This window comes from Dreissena polymorpha, chromosome 10 (assembly GCF_020536995.1).
Source record: "Dreissena polymorpha isolate Duluth1 chromosome 10, UMN_Dpol_1.0, whole genome shotgun sequence".
In the NCBI taxonomy this organism is placed as follows: Eukaryota; Metazoa; Mollusca; class Bivalvia; order Myida; family Dreissenidae; genus Dreissena; species Dreissena polymorpha.
Window position 1 is genome coordinate 69,427,699 of NC_068364.1, and position 16,588 is coordinate 69,444,286.

General features: G+C 34.5%; 1 protein-coding gene across 2 annotated transcripts in view; it reads left to right on the plus strand.

Moving 5' to 3' along the window:
- The first annotated feature begins 2,447 nt into the window (after positions 1–2,447).
- LOC127846961 (N-acetylneuraminate 9-O-acetyltransferase-like) overlaps positions 2,448–16,588 on the plus strand; it is a 76,779-nt gene continuing 62,638 nt past the window's right edge. For both annotated transcript variants that reach the window (XM_052378422.1, XM_052378423.1), the window contains exons 1-3: positions 2,448–2,578; positions 12,118–12,214; positions 15,695–15,881. In XM_052378422.1, the coding sequence (XP_052234382.1) occupies positions 2,449–2,578; positions 12,118–12,214; positions 15,695–15,881 (414 nt within the window). In that variant the 5' untranslated portion in view covers position 2,448. The remainder of the gene's footprint in view (positions 2,579–12,117; positions 12,215–15,694; positions 15,882–16,588) is intronic.

The window sequence follows — 16,588 nt, forward strand, 5'->3', positions numbered from 1 at the left end:
ACTCATTCAATAACCTTATAGAATCGCTAACCCTTTATGGAACGGCATCAGGTCTAAAACTAAACACAAGTAAATGCACTGTGCTACGAGTAGGTAAATTTAAACAAAGTAATATTCAACTTAAAAAAGAAATGAAATTCCACTGGACATCAGATGAAGCAACAACGTTAGGAATAACCTTTACAAACAATGAAAATGAAACAATTCTAAAAAACATATTGCCTAAATTACAAAAATTTAAAAATTGTTTAAAATCATGGCAGCATCGTAAACTTACACTAATTGGAAAAAACACGGTGTTGAAAACGTTTGCACTCCCTAAATTAATTTATACACTAACAGTCCTCCCAAACCCACCAAATGATATTATTAAAGATATACAATCAGCAATATTTAATTTCATATGGGACGGTAAACCTGATAAAATTAAGCGAACCCAGTTAATTCAATCTGTAGAAAATGGAGGTATCCAATTAACGGACATCGACTCATTCTTGAATGCAATCAAATGCAGCTGGGTTAAAAGATATCTAGATAAAACCAATACAAGTAAATGGAAATTATTCTACCAGAAAATCCTAAAAAAATATGGTGACTCCTTACTTTTTGAATGTAACATCAACAATACCATTTTGCATGAAATTGCAAACGAAAACATATTTCTATCGAGTGTTTTATCAGCATGGACTAATGTTACTCATAATCTAGAAACCCAAATCACCAGTAAAACTATTTTATGGAACAATAAAGACATAACTTCAAACAATAAGACTTTTTTCTATAAACATTGGTTTGAACAAAACATTAAATATGTCGACCAATTGTACGATTACAGAATAAATGACTTTTATTCTTTTGAGAACATATGTTATATATACGGAATACCTTCAAGCAATTTCCTAATGTATTACACATTAATTAAAAGCATACCCATACATATTAAATCTACAATTAATACAAATAACACACCATGTACCCAAACATCATTCACGGAAAACATACTTGCAAAACAAAACAAAACAAACAAAATATTTTACAAACTACAAATTAAACACCCTGCAGAAAACTCCAAGATTCAAAATAAATGGCAAAACCTGCTTCGAGAACATGAATTTAATTGGAAACAAATATTTATCATGCCATATAAAACAACTATAGATAGCACACTGAGAAATTTTCAATATAAATATGTGCATAGAATCATAGCAACAAATAAATACCTTTTTAAGTGCAACCTATCCAACACAAATTTATGTGATATATGCAGCGAACACATTGAAACAATAGAACACCTGTTCTGGGAGTGCAAACATATTCAAATTCTATGGAACCAGTTAACAACATTTCTAGAGAAACAACAATTAAAATTTAAACTGTCTCTCTTAAATATCAGTTTCGGTGTGAATACTTTTAAAATACCAGAAATTAATAACACTGTGAACCACATTATCATACTTATGAAATATTTTATATTTAGCTTCAAATACAAAAAACAAATACCTACCTTCAACTGTTTTATAAACTATTTAAAATTAAAGATCAAAATTGAAAAAGAAATAGCCCTCAACAACGATAAACTTCATATTTTTGAACAAAAATGGAAACGCATAAACTTTCATAACCCAGTCCAGTTGTCTTCTACCTAACTCTCCGCAAATCATCTCTATGATTGATTATTACATTTAAAAATAACAGCATACACCACAGGCAACCAAACAAAAAAAACAGTATATCCTAGCATATCATGTATAATATGTGTTTGACATTATAACTGTTGTATTATACCACTTTTGTTCTTGCTTATGCACATATTTACATTGTATGTTTTATATTGAATAAAAAAAACAAAAAACAATACCAAACAATCTTGCGTGAGACATAAAGCATCTCGTATGATAAAGAAATTAGAAATTGCCTTAGTTTGTTTGTATATCTCACTAAGGGTCAGACGAAGTTTCAAGGCCACATTATATTTTCAAAGCTCGTTATTTATTATTCTTTGTATTTAAATGCTAGGGAGGATTTCATTGTTAACTCGGATTATAATCTGCGCTATTGCCGAACAATGTTTCACGAAGAGCCTTCATAATGCTCAAGTTAAGGACAGCGTAAGGTCAAAAATTGTCGTTTTTCTCTCAAAATCTATTAAAAGCGTGTGCGTATGATAATATTACATCGTTTTTTATTATTCCCACGCCCATGATGATTTGTGTACACTTCATATAGCTCCACCGTGGTTCTTACTGCCGATAACAGACTTTAACTTTCGAAAAAAAAAAACGCAAAAATTGTACGGGAGAAAGCAATCCCATGACAAAAACGACAGATATATAACATTAAGGCATTTACAAAAGAGCAGAGTTACTCTTGCGATAGTGAAATGTAAGTGGAATGTAACCTTCATTTATTATTTCTCTTGCTTTTAATTAACTGCTCTTTAGTTTCAAAATGGCCGATAAACCAAGTTCGTCTACTCATGAAATTACATATTTTCTTAACATCGAAAATGCCAAAATTTTGGCTTTTATTATGGTTTCGGGGTTCATTGCCTACCACGGGTTTATCCATGTCACATATAGTAAGTTGCCTTTACATGTTGCATATTTACTTTTGATGTATCATTTCATGCTCAAATGGGTGGGATTTCATGTAGCTGAAATAATTCGCGTTCAGAATAAATCTGAACGCTGAAACTCCGGTCTGCAAAAACCATAACGAAAATTAAATACAATACTATTATATCAATATGCTTAAAATTGCAAAAGAACATAACCAACTCATAAAGTTTTAGTTAATAAGTCCATTTTTACCTCAAATAGCGTCGAATTGAAGTTAAAAGGCATAATTTGTTTCAGTTAAACTTCTGCTTAAATCGCAATACAATCACTGACCTCTCGCCATGTTATGAAATATTTAAATATCAACCATTCAGAAGAAGGCATACGGTGTAATAGGCTGCGTTATCGATTAAAATCTACCTGCCGTATACAGCGGGCACAGCGATTGGAATTGAAAATGTGAGTAGTGTGTTGATTTAAATTGGTCAGGCGTGCATAATTGAAAGAGTCATTACATAATTCTTACGGAACATTATTGAGAAATGAATTATCTACACAGGTATGTAAATATTATTGCAATCCGTTGATATTAACTGTCTGATATCGGGGCTTGAATGTTGCGCACCAAATTCCTTGCGCATCAATATAGACAAAGAAGGAAAACTCTCGCTATTAAAAAGATAGAGTGGACTATTGACGCCAAGAGTCTGCCAAAGAAAAAATCATCAAAAGACTCTTAAGGCGGCAATTTATATTGACTAGGATTTCATGTCGATGTTTCATGACATTTTACGTGCTGTTTTGTTTGTCACTGTGGTTTAAAAATGTCATGATAACATAATTTACACGCTTTTATTTCATTTTGAATATAAACATTAAAGAACGTCTATGCCTATACATTATTTGTGTAGCAGGAGATGAACTTTTACTGTAGTGTATTGACGATTTCCTTATATCAAGCGTAGCCTACTTTTGATCACTTTTTTTACATTTAGAGCACGGCTCTCACGATGACGTTGCATGCATGCGTTCCAAGTATGTTGTTTCATTAACATTACTATGCTTGAAAATAAATTAAGACAATACTAAAAATTAGATGTTTTTTATTTGCATTTCAAAATTTTACTTAAACTGAAATAATCCAGTGGGTGGGTTCGGGATGGGTATCACTCACCAGGGATGGCGAAATCAAATGTCCGAGTTGCCCGAGTCGTACATTTGCTTGTCAGGGCAACTGATTTTTTTCAATTAAGTTGTCCGTGGACAACCAGTCGGTCGAGGAATACAAAAAAAAACAACATTATATTAAAGCGGTAATTAAGTTTTACAAAACCGGATGTTGACACGCGATTACATTGTCAGTGCTATTTGCGGAGCATTCAAGATAAAATTCGGGCACTCTCCTGCCCAGTGATCTCCCTTATTCTATTAGAGACTGGGAGCATGCCGCATTTTCAATATTCGGCCAGACTGTTAGACACTATGTTAGCGTTTCCGATCGCCAAAATCGCCATAGGCGATTGAATCTTTCAGCTGGCGATTAAAGTTTAAAATGTGAATGAAAATGGCGATTGCAAAAAAAACCTGATATTTCTCTATAAGTATATAATATTCCCTACTTTTAAAGAGAACTCGGTACCGATTTCCACATGTAATCGCCATAAAAGCTCCTGGTGGTAACAGATAGTCCATTGATAAGAGATAACTGGATGCCCATATCGTATATTCAAGCCACATAACACAGTCATGTATGCTGACAGATGCATCACGGGAAATTTTCGGGTAACTTTCCAGTCGCCAAACTGTGACATTTAACGTCCAATCGGTTACGAGAATGTTTATGGAGGCGGAGTTATATAGCGATTATTATTTTTGATTGACATCGGTCACAGAGTAAGTGTTTATCGCAGGTTTATTAACAATGAATCACAGTAGTAGCATTAATACGTGATATAAAACCGGTAAATAAAGCAGTACATTAAAGGCGGTTTCGGGCATCATCATCACACCTATTTACCGTACTGTAAACAATCATTAATTATGAGAAAATAATTGCAATTGGTGAGCAGTGTAAAATTACTTACGGCGAGTAAGTTGTGAAAAACAAAACCCGTTAATAATTTGATGCGGTCACAAATTAAATCCAGTGCATGTATATTTTATCATGTCTATTTGTAGAACTGATTTACACCGTTTTTCTATAGCCACGTGATAAGAACTATTCACCTTGCATTAATACCGTTATGCCATGTAAAACCCGTGTTATAAGAAAGAGCGCGAAATTATTGCTGCCGTCTGCAATGCCAAGTTCTACGCATGCAAAGCATGCTTTTTAAAAATCAGACGATGTGTAACTAAATATAGCCTAGCCACTCAGTACATGCAGTATTTAAGACTTACAAATTTACCGGTACGTTTCAATAAATTATATATTGCAACTATGGAAAAATATGTCAATTCAAGAATACATTGCAGTAAATGTGTTTTTCAAAAATCAAGAAGCACCAGACTACGGCAAAAATTATTGGGAGAAGGGGGGTGGCGAATAAGAGTTACGCAAGACCCACCCAATCAAAGACCGGGGCATATCTGAAAGTTCTAACATTGTATACTGTTTATGCCAGTGCATGAAAATAAATATAAATGAAAAATAAATAAAAAATATAAAATTATTTGATTTCAGGTAACAAATAATTTATTTAAATGTGACTTCAATAATAATTTAATACAGTCATTGTTGATACCTATAGATTCATGATAATGATTATTTCGTTCATTGAACAAATAAGGTTATAATGTGGGTCTTTATCGTAGTGCTGAAATTTGGCTACTAATTTTTTTTCCCTAGCGCCAACCTAGAGACAGTGTACAGACTGGTTTCTTTAGTTTCACAATCAGACAGAAATATAAGTATCGAACTAAGATAATCAAAACACGGTCTACTTTGTTATTTGAGAATAATTTCAGACGACTTTAACGGAAATGATTGGAACTGATGAGGTCCACATATTGGACTCATTTAATTTTTTAAGATTACGATGTATCTATGTGAAACACATGTTTTAATAACACTAGCTAAATGCAAGATTAAAAGTTTGAGAACGTCTTTATATTGTTTATAACATACTGCTATAATGAATGTACCATGGAAATACAAATATAACTAAAACAAGCAAAAAATACTCATTTTGATTTATTCCTCATTATTTTAAATTAATCAATAAATGCGTTTATAATTTATATCAACATTAACGGACAAGTGTAGTTAAGCAACGGACAAGTTAAATTTCCTAAATGGTTGTCCGTGGACAAGTATAGTTTTTTTTAATTTCGCCACCCCTGCTCACCCTAGAAAATTTTCTAATTGAAGGAGTTAAATGGCGCAATCTGGTGCATCAAATTAAGCTTTTAAGATTGAAGTAATACAGCATTTTTCACAGAAAATAAAATACAAATGTATCAGACCTTTTTCTCAATTTTCTGCCTATCTCACAGGTCCGATAGTCAGACCCATTCCCAATGCCAAATTCAGATATTTTTTCCCAATTATCCAAAAAAAATCCAATTTCTGATCGAAATAACTGAAGCCCAAAAATGCGTTTACCTGTAGGTACCGTGTTTTTAATAATCGGGCGACGTGTTTTAGCAGCCAATGTGAATTCCGCGTAGAATGTCATCGTATCGCCTGTTCCATAATGCAATTTTGCAATCTTGACACTTCATACAAAATGGCGGCCGCTTGTGTCTATGCATTTCTTAAGACGCATTTACGGTCATTTTCGGTCAGAATTAGCTTTTAAATATTGAAGTCCTGGATTATTCAGAATCATCACGTATGTATACTACAAGTGATAACCATGTATACGCATTAATTATTGTAAATTGGTTGAGAATCAATATCAATGGTCTGAGGTAAATAAATGTGGACTTGTTTCACTTTCAACGTAACCGTGGTTCGAAAGAATAAATTTCGGTAAAAAATTACGGAAATCAGACCCATTGTAAAAAATGTCGTATAATTCGAAGCACTATCAAAGTGAATTACGATAAATTGACTCGAAAGGCACACAAAAACTGAATGTTTTGTGGGGAAATACTACCTCCAGTCAGTCTACCGTTAACCCAGAATCTAGTTCTTCTTGAATGGTCTGAGCTTAAATGTGTACATACGTACAGCTCTTCACAGAGGGTCAATAGCTGGGAGTTGGATTATTGCAACTAACCCAGAATCTGACTCGCCCATTAACATTCCCAGTAGTCAAACTCAGTTTGTGTTCCCCAGAAGGGGTTTCTGAGCAAGCAAGTGATGAACATTTGCCACTGCCAGATTTAGAGTGACTACCCTTTGTAGCTTCTCAACATTTCAATACTGTACATTTATGATGTTCATCTTTACTTTTGTGTTTCAAAACAGGATTGCCTTCAGACATTTGGCAACTTGAATGTTGAATAAAAATATGTTGAGTGCTGGTCCTTTTACTGTGAATATTCAAAAATAATCCTTAATGACATATCGAGCTATGTATTTTATGATTATGTGAACTTCAAGCAAAACAAAGTCCGTGTTTTTTTTTTATCATACACATACTTACTTTAGCAGTGGACAATGACTGTTGCATGGTTACAAACAGTTTAATTCTTTCTTAGCATTTTTGGACAATAACTATGTATGAAAACATCAGATTTAATAAGAAAAATTCAGAAAAATAATTTCCCAAATAATGCTTTTGTCGATGAAAATACTTCCCAATTTGGAAGATTTCGCAACTAAAAAAATCCCAATTTTGCTAGGTACTTTTTCCCAAAATAGACAGAAAAAGGCCTGCTGTATTTATTTTGAAATCTCTCAAACTTTAAAAAAAGCAAAAACATTTTAATTGCAACTGTTTTTATGCCCCCGGTAGGGTGGCATATAGCAGTTGAACTGTCCGTCAGTCAGTATGTCAGTCTGTCTGTTCGTCCGAAAAAAACTTAAACATTGGCCATAACTTTTTCAATATTCAAGATAGCAACTTGATATTTGACATGCATGTGCATCTCATGAAGCTGCACATTCTGAGTGGTGGAAGTTCAAGGTCAAGGTCTTCCTTCAAGGTCAAAGGTAAAAAAAATAAATTCAAAGCGGCGTTCTCATGAAGCTGCACATTTTGAGTGGTGGAAGTTCAAGGTCAAGGTCATCCTTCAAGGTCAAAGGTCAAAAAAAAAAGCGGCGCAATAGGGGGCATTGTGTTTCTGACGACCACATCTCTTGTTTAATGTTAATACTCTGAATGAGAGTCTAGCTCTAAGTCAAGTGCGTGGAGGGCAAGCTAATATTCAGCCTCTCCAGATTGCAGGGCTGGCTACACTTGCAGATTGCTTTTGAGGTCACAGGGCGCTCATTTGGCCATTTTTGGGGCCGAAATTCGGCCCCATTCCCCCCTTAAAATAGTATACTTTTTTCCCCTATTTCAGCTAAAAATTCCCCCCTCTAAAAAAAATGTTGTTTTTAATTTTATTTTATACATGTACCTTAGTTGCCAGCTGGTATTGTGCTGTTAACCTTTGATTAAATGTATATTTATGTAAATTACATAAAATATTGCAATTTTATGTGCTGAATGGTTGGTGACTAGATCTTCTAAAATTCCCCTTTTCGCCTAAAATGACGCGAAATTCCCCCCTTTAAGGGCCTCGGCCCCAATCCCACAAAGTGTAGCAAGGGCCATGGATCATTCTGCAGCTGTTGCAGGTCCTCCTCTTCCAGGGATTTTCTGTGGTGGCATCTGTTTGAACATAAGGAACTGCCACATCGTTTACTTTAGAACAAAGACTTAAATTATTCATGGCTTATGAAGAGTATTAAACAAACCATGTGATATATTAAACACGTCAAACACATGTATCTCATCCAAAAGTCTTTAGAAGTTTTATAGATTTTAAACAGTTAAAAACGGCACAATTCCACAGATCCTTGCAGCCCATGTTACATTCTTAAATAAATGCAGAAGAGCATTGTTAACACAGTCTACCGGTGCAAGGTTCAGCCCAGGGTTGGAAATTAGTGGTTGCCCATGAGCCCGGGGCCAGTACGTTTTGGCCTGTGCAACTCAAATTCAAAAGTTAATAGTCCGGCTGGGAAACTTGCTTTTTATGCTTCCACAAAATTTTTGGGGGGAGCATATAGTCGCCGCTTCGTCTGTCCAGGGCCCTCACACTACTTTGGGGGAAGGGGTCCGCAGTCCTTAGGAGGGGTGATTTTTGCGGCGTTTCCCTTTTTGGAGGATTTTTTTTACTTACTCTCTCATTATTTCATTTGTACATGTTTGCACTATATTCATTCATTTTTCATAATTTAGTATGTTTAAAAAGATTAAATTGAAATAGAATTGAGATATAATAATCATGAGACAAATCTTTCTATTAAAAAAAAAAAAAATTATTTTTTTTTTTTTAGGGGGAATTTTTCCCCCCAAAAGGGGAAAAAAGTATACTTTTCAGGTGGGGGACTGCCGCCGAAATTCGGCGGCAGATTTGATAGATTGAGGGCCCTGCTGTCCATGTGTCCGTCCGTCCGTGCACAATTTTTGTCCGGTCTATTCCTCAGCAATTAATGACCGGAATTCAATTAAACTTTATGGGAAGCTTCACTACATGTACCAAGAAGAGATGTGCAAATTATCAGCCGGTTCTCGTCGGATGATTTTTCACAGAGTTATGGCCCTTTGAAAGTTTCCATTAACTGTACATATAGTACAATTCTTGTCCCCCCAACTACTGACTGGAATTCAATGAAGCTTTATGGGAAGCTTAACTACCTTGAGGAGATTCGCATATTATCTGTGGGTTCTGGTTAGATGATTTGTTTAGAGAGTTATGGCCCTTTAAAAATTTTAAGTTGCTAAACCATCCATCGTATTATTTTGTCCAAAGTTATGCCCCTCAAGACGTTTCCTTTTATATGAATATATAGTGCAATATTATGACAAAAAAAACTTTGGGGAGCATCACCCGTCTCCAACGGTTTCTTGTTAAGCTTGAAACAATTCAGTGCAATTAAACATTTAATGAAATTGACGACTGTGAGTTAATAATTAGTTTCATAAAATTTATTTATCAATGCCAATGAAATGATTTATCTCAGACTTATAATAGGATATAATACACAAAAAGTTTGTCAATTAAGCAATGTTGTTGTTTAGTTATCTTTTTTTTTTTAAGAAAGTTTTATATACACGTGACACTACATGTATATTGTACTGGGCTCATTAGTCTTTAGCTGGGCAACCAAATTACTAAAGATGGTTGCCCGTGTGCGCAACCAATTGTTAAACGTTAGTTTCCATCCCTGGCTGAGTTATATTTTGGTTGATAACACAATCAAGTGCATTTAAAATGAATAAATAAAAGGTAAATGTGTAATCAAATGAAATATGTCATTACCCAAATCCATATTTAGAGTAACAAAACTACAACAGACTAAATAGTAGGGCTGTAACGAATACACTAGGTGACGAACATGATACGTATCACGAATACAGGGTGGCGAATACGAATATTTATTCGAGAATATGAATTTCAATGAACAAAAGTAATACTGACAACTTGACATGACATTATATAGTATGAAACTATGAGTATTGGTCAATTTGATTAATAGAGTATCATTGCATACTGAAAATATGAAATATAACACTTTGAAATAACAAAACACTGACTAGAACTGCTTAAACTTTAAACACAGATTTGAAACTTTTGAGAAAACATGACTAGTACCAATAAAATCCTTGAGTAGAACAATTAATAGTCAACAGTGTTGACACACCCGCGATATCAATAGCATTCCCTTTGCTAGGCCCCATGTTTGTTGATAAGTTGCACAATCATTGTCGTAAAGATAAACAAAATAGAAATACCATCTGCTAATCCTTTGTGTGTATGTTTGAGCATCAAATCACTCGTATTTACCTAAATATACATTAAACAACCATCAAAAGATTTTTCAATTCAATGTCGTAAATATTCAACCGGTGCCCGCCATTTTGTTGATAATCTCACTGTGCAACATAGTGAGTGGGGTAAACATGATGAAAAACGCCGGAATAAGGAGAACATTTAAATATAGGGGTTTATTGTATGAACCTTCATTTGTAAGATAAGATGATTAAACTTTCAAACTCGAAACCACGTTGTTTGTATTGATCAAATATTCGGTTTGGGAGGTGGCGAATAACGAATACAATTCATCTACAGCCGTATTCGAGTAATTCGAATATTCGAATGTATCGTTACAGCCCTACTAAATAGAGGCGTCAAAATAGGGCACTTGAGTAAACTAAACCAGGGATGTAAAATTACACTTGCCGGCTTGTTTTGTGACTTAGACTTTGGTATGGGAAAATAGGATATCCAAAATTCTCACCTGATCAATATCAGGGTGCATGATGAACAGAGTTTTCAGGGATTTACCGGTACACATGGGCTGGACAGAATGTAAACACACCTTTAAAAACTTTATTTTTACAAATATCTCGAGTTATTGAGAATACTTGAAAAATCTTTATCGCATAAAAGACAGTTTTTCTTGCACTGTGTGCCGATATCTTCAGGTATAAGAATAAATACTTAAAAACATCTGAAATTGTTGATAACATTTCATGTGAATGGAGCATAATGGTGCAATACACATCAAATTTTTAAACAAGAACACCGGCTCATTGAAATAAAGTAATTCTGAGGTTTTTCAAAAGCAGCATAAAAATCTGTCTTTGTTGCACTATTTAAAATTCTAGAGGAAAATTGTTTTTAGAAGATATTAAAAAAAAAGCACCACTTTAAATATACCAGTGTGTTTACATCCATCAATGTTTAATCGTGAACCTCACTAAGTCACGTGATCCCCTGTACTCTGGATATGGTGTTGCCATTTTCCATGCAGTAAACGCCTTTAGTTTGTATCAGATGCTTATCTGGAAGCATCAAGACAAGACTGTGTCATACTATTCAGTACTCCAGCTAGGATTTAAAAAGGGCAAGGGGGCTTTTTGTCAGAAGGGCACTTTTGACGCGCAGTATTTTGTCAAAAGGGCACTTTCGAGCGTGCTGGCGTTTCTGGAATGCTTCCTGTTGCAATAAAAATAAAGCATGTTTATTTATATGATATCAATATTTGATAGAATATATTATTCCTATTATTATTAAACTATTTAAATATAATGTCTAAAATGAGGAAAAAATAATTTCAATGTAATAAGAGATTTATTAATTATCATATTAAAAAAAAATAATAAGGGCAGGGGGGGGCCTAGGAAGGGCAGGGCAAGTGTTCGGAGGGTCAGGGCGGGGCGCCCTTCTATTAAGGCTTAGCTGGAGCACTGCTATTCCTAATAATAGTCAGCTAATTTGTGTATGAGCTTTGGGGTAATATTTAGATTAACACAATGTACTTACCAAATATCATTTCTTACCAAATATCAACACTGCAGGATATTTCAAATGTTTTGATATGTACCCCCTGGGTGACATATTGTTTTTGCCCTGTCTGTTTGTCGGTTTGTTTAACTATTGTTGTACATTACAGGCAGTGACACATGCACATGGCTTCTGAGTGATGGACGGTTTCCAGGCTATGGGGTCTGGCAGCCGTATGGGTGTATGGTGCATAAGTATACTAGAGAGTAAGTTCCTTTCATGTAGAACCAACTTAAAGAAAACTACATGTATACAGTGCTCCAGCTTGAATTTGAAAAGGGCATGGGGGACTTTTTTTTTAAAAGGGCACTTTCAACGCGCAGTATTTTGTCAAAAGGACACTTTCGAGCGCACGGGCATATCTGGATTGCTCCCTGTTGCATATTAATTTTTATGTCATAAATAATTGTAAGAATAAATTATTCCCATTATTATCAGTGCTCACACTGGCCTTCAGAAAATAATAGCCATCATTTTTTCCTTAAAAAAACATAATAGCCAAAACAGACGCGGACTTTTCCGCAAAATGGTACTGAAGGCAAAAAGAAAAAACAATGAATCTCATTTTATCTATGTTTTATCAAATGTATATCTCTTAGATTTAATTTATAATATATACTTTAAAACAAGCATAATATCAGTGGCATTTTCTTATAAAATATTATCATGGCTTTACAACAAAGAATACAATCAAGGTTGTTGGTGTGACTTAAAAAACCAGACATCAGCTACAGTTACATACATATATACTTTAAAACAAAAAGATGAATACTTTTATTTAAGTACTATTCATAAAGTAAAAACTGCCTTTTCAAATTGTTAAATTTTTAAAGTCTGTCTAGGAGCAAGTTCGGGTTAGTACCATACGAAATATTGTCAACCAGACCATCCGTAACACAGCATATGTATTCGTCATTCTATAAAAAAATGTTATAAAGAACGCTGAAAGTAAATTAAAATCGACAAACTGTACAGTATCCGAAAACGCCTGTCCGAAAACATGTTGAGATACCTCTTTTGCACATGAAATAAAATATGCATAATAATAGATACATAATTTAAAATTGCGAGATGGCTGACTTTTAATTTGCAACATGCGTAGAATGGTACGGTTTTCAGAAAATAGCGAAAACGTGAATAATTGCAACATTGCAAAACTCAAGTTTTTTTACTACTTACCTTTGAGAAGTGTTGAATGTTTTTAACTTTAAATAGTATTTTGAGCAACAAAAACACAATAATTATAGAAAAATAACAAAATTGGCTTCTTTATAATAATTAAAGCAGACGACAATTAGCGCCCGCTGACTTGAAAGCAATTACGGTATCATTTGAGCAACGTAAACAAAATAATTACAAACAAGAAATATCTTTAAAAAAGATATACGGCGTTGATTGTGGTTGGATTTTGTGAAAGGTAAAGAGTTCAATGAATGAGATCAAAGATAGCGAATGTCTTTTTCTGTGCAGTTCTTAGCTGCATGACACGTAGTACGGGATGTTACGCAGAGTGTTCGCGGCTTATTTTACATTATTACATATTGCTGGTCATAAACCTATAGATACAAAACAGAAAACCAAAAGAAGAATGGAAGTGAAATTAAAACATTAAGTCAACTGGCCACACGCGAAGTATCCGTACATATTTTAAATATTCATACGCGCATTCTTCGAACAAACCTGTTGTAGTGGTTTGTCGGGCATTGCTATTTGATTTGATTATTAACAGTATCGAGAATCATCGCGCTCATGCTTAATACATTAGTCAATATAGTGGAATAATTCTTGTTAAATTAATCAAAAATATTATTTATCATAATATTGTTGAAAACACATTAAGAATCTACCATAATTGTATCACTGAATATTTTCATTTAACATATTTCTGGTCTAAAGAAAATTCCACAGTCCACATATGACAGATTCTTGAGTCAGATAGACTTCAGCCCTTATCAGCAATACAAAAATGGTCTGTAGCTGTTAATGAGATAACATGCTGAGATTGACCCTTTGAGAAGGTTAACCCGAGAAAGTGATTTATTGCTGCTGACCACAAGTCTTCCAGATAACCCAAACACTTCACCTAGTTCACGCGATAGCGTCTATATTATATAACAACTATTTCACTGGCCGCGATTTGACCCTGATACTGGCGCTAGCTATATTTTGAAAATAAAAGGTGCACGCGCAAACTGCGTTGATGTCGAGAGTTGAGTTTAACACTGTTCTATCTATCAAGTCTTTTCATTAGAGATACAATTGTTTCATGCAGTAAAACAGTGTTACAAACACGCGTCCATGTTTCCAATGTTCTGGTGGTATGTTCAAATCAGCCAATTGAATAAATTAAGTGTGTTCATTTGTACCTAGCCGCGGGAAATTTTATTTGAATTTTATTGGACACTTACAAAGGTCAGGTAAGGTGAAAAGCTGGCTTATACAGCTACGCCGAGAAAAAAGTTGAAATCATTATCACACATCAAGAAATGTTGAAGCAGACGACATATAGCGGTTATGACGGGGATAATAAGTTGATGGCGATTAAATAATTATTTAATCAAGAAATGTTCAAGGTAATCTAATTGGAAAAAAAAAAGGCGTGAAAAACTAAACCAGCCGACAATATTTGCGGCAATTTTCAATAATGACGCTTAAATAATAATTGCGATAAAATAACGAAAATCTAACAGTTACCGATAATTGGTAAAGCACCGGGAGATTAAAGACGTTTTTTTCCGAAATATATCACTTCTGTTGGACACTGATTGAGAAAAACGCTCTAGGCCAGGATGTCACAGAAGTTATTGACACGTGTATGACAATACACAGGGTCGAGTGTGTACACAGGTAATCTCGTTATCGATTTTTCCTGCTTGATGGCCCGATTAACAGGCGTTTCGCATTCGCCGGAAAACTTGTAGAGGCAAATTTATTTTTGATGTAGGCGGATAAAATAATCGCCAATTTTTCTAGACAATTTAAAGAAATAATAGCCAGTTGGATTAAATAATCGCCATTGGCGATAATGTCTGGCAGCAGCGTGAGCACTGATTATTAAATCATGCAAATAAAATGTCTACAATGAAGAATAAAGTAATCACAATGTAATAAAAGATTTATAAATAATCATAATATGTCCAAAAGATTATTTTTTTTAATAAGAAAAAGTGCAGGGCGGAGCCTTGGAAGGGCAGGTCGGGGCCATGGAAGGGCAGGGCAGAGCTCCGGAAGGGGAGGGCAGGCTCCCTTCTATTTAGGCCTAGCTGGAGCACTGTATACATGTTTATTTATGCAGATATAATATTTTACAATTAGACCTGTCATAATGCAGTGTTATTTTTTTTTAATTTGGGTCCGGTAGGGGGACCCATTCCCATAAAAAAAATGTATATTTTTCCCTAACGGGACCTATAATTCTAAATTGAAGGTTTCCCCAATAAAATTATTTTTTAAGAAAGTCTAACTCCCAATTCTCCGAATCTAATTCTATAAATTGAATGTTATAAAATATAATATAGAAATCACTTTTATTATCAATTTTATAGTATTTGCATAAAATCAACAACATTAATTTCCCAATTTTAGGCAAAAGTATGCAATATTCCCCAATCCAAAGGGACCAGGCCCCGTTTCCAATATGGTAAACAAACAACACTGTACAGTGTATCGATACAATTCTATTTCAGAGACTCCAGGATGTGCATGCATTATATATCATACTGGGGAGGCCACAACCATATCACGTTTCTCGGCGACTCCCGTATACGACAGCTGTATTTTGAGTTTGTCAGCCTATTGAGCAATCAACCCATAGAGACGTCCAAGGCGCATGAGGACATTCACTTTGTTGATGATCACATCAATGCCAGGGTGGTAAGCATCAACTTATTAAATAATTCAGGTGGCCGTGGCAGAGTGGATATGGTGTACACGTACAGACTTCGAGGTGAAAGCTTTGGTCCTTGCTGTGGGAGTGGTCTTAAGATCTCCTCCATGGACATCAAGTACCTAAGAAACATATTTGAGAGCATATCAATAAGCCTTTTGATGCAATCGAAGTAATATAAATAGGTTTATTAACCCTTTCAGTGCGGGAACCGAATTTTAAAGGCCTTTGCAAACAGTTTGGATCCAGATGAGACGCCACAGAACGTGGCGTCTCATCAGGATCCAAACTGTTTGCTATTCTGATAGTATTCTTTGAAAAAAAATCGAAGAAAATGCTAATTTTAGAAATTCAGCAGACGACATTTTAGCAGGCAACAAATTTCCCAGCATGCAAAGGGCAAATAATTATAGTACATGTACAAGTGTTAACAAGCTAACTCATGAAAAGTGTGAGTAGTTCAATTAGTCTAAATGATGTGAACTGAATTACTGCAGATGCTTGCTAAAAATCCAAAACATTAAAAGCTTGCAAATATAATGGTCATCCATATTCTCTGGGTAATTAACGTTCTAATAAAAATTCAAGTTGAAACAAATACTTACTTGATAAATTATGGATTCCTGTCCGAAGATAAACACCTTTTCAAGTGAAATCTATCTAAATTCTATTCATATTTCATGTTTCTTTTTCG